Source organism: Mytilus trossulus, chromosome 14 (assembly GCF_036588685.1).
Source record: "Mytilus trossulus isolate FHL-02 chromosome 14, PNRI_Mtr1.1.1.hap1, whole genome shotgun sequence".
Classification (NCBI taxonomy): Eukaryota; Metazoa; Mollusca; class Bivalvia; order Mytilida; family Mytilidae; genus Mytilus; species Mytilus trossulus.
The window spans coordinates 8,226,349-8,235,140 of record NC_086386.1 but is presented as its reverse complement, the minus strand read 5'-3'; the positions used below and the strand labels follow the sequence as shown (position 1 = coordinate 8,235,140).

The window sequence follows — 8,792 nt, the reverse complement described above, 5'->3', positions numbered from 1 at the left end:
CAACAATGCAATAGGAGATACTGACAGGTAAGTCGACAGGTAAAAAAGCGGGGAATTTTGACTGACCATCACTTCTTCTGGGGAAATGTGCATGACAATACAGACGTACCACTTTAGCAGTGTTTTACTGCTGGATGATATCAGCCCAGGTTTTACCATATTTCTATAATACAGTCAAACCAATTAATAACTTGAATATATGAGAAATATTATTAGATACTTTTGGGTCAATCTTTTATGGATTAAATGAATAACTATTTTAAATTCACCACCAACTTCCTGTTAGACTCGCTGTGATTTTAGCTTCACATCATAGAACACATATAAGATGTTTATAACATCACTCTGTTTGAGGCAACAAAAATGAATTAAATCTATCATAATATTGATTGAAACAGCAGCTTTCACTCAACCTTAAAAGCTAGAAATTAACCAAATATAAGTCATTCTCGGCTTTAATGAAAATTGGCATTATTACAATGTTAATTAAAGTACAATGAGAGTCTGCGTCTAATGTTAGTCTATAGATTGAATTTAGTCTACCGAGAAAGGCGGGAGAAAGTGTCGTTTACATGTTTCATTCGGATTTCCATTAAATGGATGTGCATCGGCACATAATTGATCATTGATTAAAAAGTCTCTACAATTTAATCTTAGCAGAGGAATTCGAACGGATTAATTCGTCTTTCCACTGTTAGATTTTGTCTTGTTCGGATATAGTCTTGATGAGATTTTAACGTACGTTTTGCTGCCTCGCCGTCGAAAAGAATAAAAAAAATCATCAACTATTCTAACTTAAGCATTCAATGTTTCATGCCATTTTCGCTACAATTGATATATAAAAGTTCATTAACGTCTCACTGAGAAAAAGAGAAAAGAATACAGAGAAATACTCAGCATGAACATTAAATATAATTTGATTTTACTAAATTTTTTTATCATATAACAAGTCATGCAATTGTAATCAACTAAAATATCACGATCAGGTATCAGGTTATCTATTGGCGCCTGAAATGGAAGAGGAATCAACTGGTGATTTTACAAAAAATCACATCAACGAGAAGAGAATTGCAGTTTCACCACACTCTTCCTCAAACATCTAAGATATCTGATTACCATTGGTAACTCACCTGGATGTAATATATGAAGTTAGTTTCGTACTTATAAACCCTCTATAGAATACAGCTATTGAAGTGAAAGTGTAATATGTATTCCGTATGATTTATGTTATGATTACTATGATTGATGTAATGATTACAATGATAAGCGTGTTTTCATGTTTATGTCTGATATGATTTAGAATAAATATAATCTACTGATAGAAAGAAGGGAATTAATGCATCAAAGATAATTATATAACACAGAAACAAGACGCATGCCTTAAAATCGAACACTTCAAAGAAAATGTCGGCTCGCTCAAATAATCGGCATCAAGGTGTTTTACCAAGACTATGATTGTAATTTCGGAATTATTCTTCCAAAGAGTTGTTTCAGTTTAGATATTCAGTATGGAAAGTAACTTTGCCAATAAGAACTGGTAACGATTTACATGATTCTGATAAGAAATGAAAGTATTCTTCCATATATAATTAACTATTTAAAGATATTGATATGAAGTTGTAAGCAGTGTTAAAAAAAACCTGGCGTTAAGATAGCAGAAAGGATTTACAGGGGCATGAAATAACAAAAATGAGGAAAACAATCAATGTGCAATTATGTAAATTGTGGAGAATGTTAATGGTATACAATTATGTGTGAAACAAACCCCAGGCAAATATGAGGTGATTTAACTTCGTAATAGTTTAATATTGACTGTACTGTGCACTTTAGATTTAAGTAAAATAACAAAACACATTCTACAGGCAGTTTAAGCATATTAAGGATAATGTTAGCTTTCAAAGTGATTCCATCTTGAGATAAGATATTATTCGAGATTTTTATCGTACAGATGCTGACCACGAAAGTGTGCACGTGTTTGTATTAACTTTATATTACCAATTTATTATTCTGAAGGAGCTTGTTTGTTAATTTGATTCCGTTTACTTTTATGTGTATTGGAAAACGTTAATTAAAATAAGAAAGGTTTTATTATACTATTTATAACTTATTGGAGGAATTGGCACCTATATAACATTGTGAAAGGAGTAAAGCAAAGAAAGTGTTAAATTTCTACAATTAAAAGATAAGATGTGACTGTTAGCTAGTTTAAATGCAAAAACAGTGATTTCAGTTGTTAAATGTTTTAAAACATTATGGGATACGATTTGCTTGGTAACCATGAAACTACGGTGACTATAAATGACACTTACGACCTTGCAAATTACACTGACCTTGATGGCAACGAAGCTATTGCAAAATTTGTTAACATTTCAATAAGGATAACGACTAGTACGAACCCAAGTATTTCCTTGTATACTGGACCACCTCCTAAGGAGTTACCTGTTCCTTTGTTGATTGCGAGCCCAGTTGCTGCTGTCTGTATATTGATATTCGTATGTATAGCATATTATTGTCATGCACTGCAACTCGATTCCCGTGCGCGGGAACTCTCAATGAAAATGGCTACACAGGATGTAGAAGTTCAGATGACAAAATCGGAAACAGAAACATCAGTGGTGTCAACATGTGAAACCGAAATACTACCGAAAAGAAAAAGTACAATAGCAATAAGGACACCATCGCCTTGCAATTCATTCGCTTCGTTAAAACCACCAGGGCGATCGCCCCGACCATCGATGAACTGGGGAACATTTGGGGACCAAGATGTGCTGGCATTATCAGCGTCACGACGCCATTCCACCTTTTTGATATGAACTTTGTCATGTAGGATGATGTAGTGCTTTATTCCATGTTGGATTATGATCGTTATTGGAGGGTAAAATATTTGACCTTTCAGTTAAATATGAAACAATCAATCATAGCTTTGATTGGATGATATAATGTTGTAATTATGTGGTACATTCTAAGGTTGTGATTCATATATACTGAATAACGTTTTTGGATTAACGGATTGTAACATCTGGTATGGTAAAATAATCAGACATCTGTACTATGTTTTAAACAAGTAAAGTAAGTGTGTTTAGACAGGAGTTCTAACTCAATCAAACGTAGAGATTGATTTATATAAACGATGCATTGTAATTCATTCTTCAACTTGATTATCATTTCATATAGCTTTGACGTATAGAATAAAATGTATATTTTCTCAGGTATATTATGAACAGTTGTTTATACAGAGCTTTAACTTGTTCCCCCCATATCTTGTTACAGAACAACCTTTAAATAACTAATCGCATTGGCTTTGCTTTTTAGCGATGTATACTTTTAAGTTTGTAGCAGATAAACTTATTTTTTTTTTTAAATCTTCCTATTCCCTCAGACATGTTAGAAAGCATACGAATTGATTTTGATTAGTAGTTTTAGATTTGACTGATTTGTCCACGATTTGTCGTATGGTATGATGGCTTTTCATGCATATAGCTTTCGTTGGTGTTTACAGTTTATGATCTCTATCTATAATAATGTAATATAAACCAAAAACTGCAAAATTTTCCTTAAAATTACGAAATTAAGGTGCAGCAACCCAACAACGAGTTTTCTGATTCACCTGAAAATTTCTGGCAAAGTTATCGGACGAAGACGACCACACTGTTAGTGCCCTTTAAAGTCAAATTTAACAATTTTTCGTAAATATTTGTTAAATTTTACAAAAGTCTTCTCATGAAACAACTGTGACAAATTTAATCAAACTTGGCCACAATCACTAGGAGGGTATCTAGTTAAAAAAAATGTGTCCGATGGCCCTGCCTGCCAACCAACATGGCAGACCTGACAAAAAATAGAACTTAAGTAAGGGGAAAATGCAGTTTTGACTCATATCTCTGAAACTAAATCAAAAGTATAACGGCTGCGTTATTTCATGTATCAATTGGAAATATCAAGTGAGCTGAGCGACACGCACAGGAGCCTCTAGTTTATTGGCTTCTTTGTCAATGAATCACAAGCTTCACCCACTATTTAGTCCCCATACCGACAAAGTCTATGGGGACTTCATGTTTGCACTCCGTCTGTATGTCTGTCCATCCGTCAGTCCGGCAAATCAGTCTTCCAACCTTTTTTCTTGATTTTTGAAGATCGATTTTGGTATTGTTTTATAATGACAAGTAACAGATCAAGGACCAGGTTTAACCAACATTTTCTTCGGGAAGTGCCTTTACCAAGTCAAAAATAGGACAGTTGTGTTTAACTAGTTCCGTTTGTTGATCACGTTTGATATTTTCAATGGGCGTGTATAAAAACCCACTTCACGTTCGGTTTAATATTATGGGGTGTGCTGCAGTGGTAATGTACAATGTTACTTGTGCGCTGGTTCATATTCTGGACATCAGTCTTAAGTCCTATCAAATAGCCGCATTTTTTACGCCTGTCGGGCTGCTTTCTCTTTTACACATTCCCCATTTCCATTCTCAACATATATCGTAACCTATCCGTTTAATATGTGTAGGTGGATTGCACATAGCCCAACTCAATAATGGTTGAGGCAAGCTGACCCGATCTCTTGGTAGTGCCAAAAAAACCTAGGTCATCGACACGATTTACATAAGCAAGAAAGAAAAAATAAAAGGTATACGTCAAGCAGAGCCAATAACCCAAAGACACCAAAACAAACGGATCGGCAAACTTATCATCGTTTCAAATGTTCTTGCATAAACTTCATTATATAATATTTTTCCGAGGAAGATGATTTATACATTATTGTGACGTATTCAATTATATGTGCTTGTGCTGTTCTATTTCTATACATACTTTCGATTTGTTGTGATATATTACATGCTTTCTTCGTTCTAAAACACTAATTAGTTTGATTAATCTTTGTTTTTATCAACATTTACAAAGCAGACATACATTTTGTGTGCCAGAGATATAGCAGCGACCCATGGTTGAAGGTCACGTATGTTCTTGTTTTAAGTTTGATAGGAAGATACAATTTCTATTTTTTATCTCTAGAACAAAGTTGCATGTTCCTCGCATCTTAAAACTCAACTGTTAAAGCAATTACACTGCTTGTTTTAACAACATGGTTTTCAGTTCAAAGACATAAAGCGCACACTCAAAGTAAACATATTTTAAACCAAGGACATATCTTTATACAAATTTGAAATTAGAATAAAAGGAAGTCTGCTCAATAAGACAACCCTATTCACCAACATATAAAATTCCACCAAACACAACTTAGGAAAACTTAAGACTAAGCAATACGAACCTTTTGTACAAAAACTATGAGGTGATCTCGTGTGTTTTGGAAGGGTATGCATATTCTGCAGTCCATGTTGCATTCGTTTGTGGTCCGCAGGTAAGTAAACATTTTTAATACATATGATAATCTCAAATACATTATTGTTTTTTATTAGTGCTTTTTTTGGGGGGGGGGGGGGGGGGGTAACTGCTAGTGCTCTCAGATCTGTACTTTGTGTCTTTTGAAGTTGTTTTAAGCTTAGCATAGATCTGATGAGTTATGCCCATGTCAACTGATTTTTATGTTTTGTTCTGGTGTTTTTCTATTACACTACTGTCAAAGGTTTGGGGATCGAGGGTCTAGTGCCAGCAAACAGGATTTATCCCTCACATTCATGTTTGGGCCTGTCAAAAGTCAGCAGCCTATAAATCAGAGGGTTTATTTTTGGCTGTATATCCTATTTGTTTTCGTATATTGTTTTGTGCATAAATCAGGACTTTACTTTTCTCGTTTTTTTTAAATTTTTCTACGTCTAACAATCCGAACGTTTTTGATAGGGTTCTATTTATCTATCTATCCCCAGAACTAGTTTTTAAAGAAACATCATACACGGCTTCCACTGCCTGATATTTTAAGACTTATTCGATTTAACATACTCAGTCATCTCAGTACCAGAATCTATGACAAACGAGACGATTTGAAGTTTGAAATTATCAATCTCCCCTACCTTAGTAGCAATATACCAATTTCACCTGTATTAATCGGTATTCAAGAGCTTGCAACTGCAACTCAGACTTGGAAAAACTGTCAGCAGTGTCTGTGCAGAAAGTTGATGACCAGGGGTATGTCAAAGAACGTCTCCTCCATTTTCTAAAAAAGAGCATCCGAATTAAGGTACCAAGACCTTTTTGTTAAATAATCCGTATCAACTTTACAACTAAATAATACACGGTGGTCTTGAAGTATAGATTCTGGGTTCTGTCGTTGTTTAACATCTTAATAACGTATTTTTAGAAGTATTTTTTTTTTATGTGTAATACTTTTACTGTTTATTTTGTTTTTGATGATATATATATAGGAATATTTTTCTAAGGACACTACAAAAAGTTCCACTGATAGTGACACAAGTGATCTCGACTCAGATGACGACCAAGAAGATGTCGATATTCCCAGATTCAGGAAAAAAAGTTCATGGATTCCTAAACCCAGTAAATGTGCTACTTTAGAACATATTATTGACAAAATTAAATCCGACGTAACACATCTGTCCACTGCTACTTCCCAAACATTCAACAATTTATCTTCTGAAGAAAACGAAGCTGTGCGGTTACTTAAAAATAGAGACGACATTATAATAAAACCAGCAGATAAAGGGAGCGCTGTTGTCGTCATGGACAGATGTGACTACATTCAAGAGGCAGAACGTCAACTCTCTGATGAGAGATTTTATAAGAAATTAGACTCTGACCCCACCCCTCAATTTAACAAAGATATTACCACAAACTTGAAAAACATGTGTGAACAGGGACATATTGATGAAAACACATTTAAATATCTAAAACCTGAAAAATCAAAGCCGGGGCGTTTCTATCTTCTGCCCAAAATACATAAAGTCAATAATCCAGGTAGACCAATTGTTTCCGCCAATGACCACCCTACAGAAAAAATATCAGAATTTATTGACTTTCATCTCAGACCACATGTAGAAAATTTACCATCATATATACAAGACACAACACATTATATTAAAAAAATGGAATCTTTGAACCCTCTCCCACCTGAAACGATCCTTGTCTCGCTTGATTTTACCTCCCTCTTTACGAACATCCCCCATGACGATGGTATTGAAGCCTGTAGGGAAGTCTGGAACTCTCGTAACACCTTACATCCACCAACTGAATGTCTCATCCAGCTCCTCACTTTGGTATTGAAATGCAATAACTTTACATTCAATGGTGAACACTTTCTCCAAGTTAATGGAACAGCAATGGGAACAAAGATGGCCCCGTCTTATGCCAATATTTTTATGGGGAAATTAGAACAGAGAATTCTGAATTCTTTTCTTTATCAACCCCTCTCTTGGTTCCGATTTATTGACGATATTGAAATGAAGTGGGATAATACTGAACAAGAACTAAATTTGTTTATTCAACATGCCAACGATGCCCATCCCTCAATAAAATTCATATATGAAATATCTGACTCTAAGATCACATTTCTTGACACTACAACGCAATTGAGGGATGGAAACATATTTACAGATTTGTATTGCAAGCCCACAGACAAACATCAATATCTGTCTCCTTTAAGTTGTCATCCTAAACATTGCACCAAGAGCATTCCCTACAGCCAGGCCATACGCATAAACAGAATTTGCTCCACCAACGATGTTGCCAAAAAACGACTACAAGAACTTCGCGGTCACCTAAAACATCGGGGCTACAAAAGGAAAGACATTGATAAAGGTTTTTCTCGTGCTAGCAACATCAGCCGAGATGAACTTTTACAATATAAAGTCAAAAAGGTCAACAGGAGGGTGCCTTTTGTGTTGACTTACCATCCGAAATTTGACAACTTATCTCACCTTATCCGCGAAAGTTGGAAAGATATCGAAAAACATCATAAACTATACCAAGATCTTTCCCGAGCCACCTGTACTGGCTTTCCGTAGGCCCTAAAGCCTTAAAGACTTGCTGGTGAGAGCTGAGTTATCCTCTCAAGCAGGCTCTTCGTCAGTGGGCTTTTGTAAGGGTTGTGGAAACAAACGATGTCTGACTTGCAAACAAATACTGATTACCCAGACTTTTAACAGTCACTCCACTGATACAGAATACACCATATTTTGCAATGTTAATTGCAAGACTACAAATGTTGTGTATCTGCTACAGTGTAAATGTGGTAAACAGTATGTTGGCGATTCAGAACAGCCGTTTCACAAACGAATGAACGGTCATCGTAGCGACTACCAATGCAAACCAGACCTCCCTCTTAGTCGACATTTGAGATCCCCTGGCCACACTAAGGCAGATCTCAATCGATTGACCATTACTATCATTGACCACATCTCTGCTTGGTCTAGGGAGGATAGACTTACTCGGGAAAGATTCTGGATAAGAAAATAAACAACTTTGGCACCAACTGGGATAAATGAAAAGATGTAGTTCGACATCATGCAGTGCTTCACATCTGGGTTATACTACTTATTATTACAGTCTCTGTTTCTATTTCTTTACCTTACTCATCTCTAAAATAAATCTGTTGAATATAACAATTTAGATTGCTTAATTTTTTGAGGGATGTATAAGTACCAAGCCACGTTCAACTTGTTTACTTTAGTCAAAATTTATTATTATATTTTAACGGCCGTTGGTTTTAAACATATCAGACTCTAATGTAACTATACTATCGTTGTCAAATCTGAAATATTGACAAATTTAGACCGTTCAGTGCTGTTTATTTGGAATTCTTACTGACGCAATCTTTCTTGTAACATCGTAATTATAGATACCGTGAAAGCTTTGGAGTTGTGCTAGTTCATATCGCACATTATTTTTTT

The 8,792-nt window shown here is 35.2% G+C and overlaps 1 protein-coding gene across 1 annotated transcript; it reads left to right on the top strand.

The window, feature by feature from the left end:
• The first annotated feature begins 2,558 nt into the window (after nt 1-2,558).
• Nucleotides 2,559-8,358, top strand: LOC134697449 (uncharacterized). The gene is made up of 3 exons (XM_063559726.1): nt 2,559-2,765; nt 6,315-7,760; nt 8,125-8,358. Exons 1-3 carry the CDS (start codon nt 2,559-2,561, stop codon nt 8,356-8,358), a joined length of 1,887 nt encoding a protein of 628 aa, XP_063415796.1.
• The last annotated feature ends 434 nt before the right edge of the window (nt 8,359-8,792 follow it).

Coding starts and splice junctions, on each gene's coding strand:
- LOC134697449 (XM_063559726.1), top strand. CDS start 2,559: ATGGCTACACAGGATGTAGAAGTTCAGATGACAAAATCGGAAACAGAA. Junction 2,766..6,314: donor GAACATTTGGGGACCAAGAT/GTGCTGGCATTA, acceptor ATATATATATAG/GAATATTTTTCTAAGGACAC. Junction 7,761..8,124: donor TACAATATAAAGTCAAAAAG/GTCAACAGGAGG, acceptor TATCTGCTACAG/TGTAAATGTGGTAAACAGTA.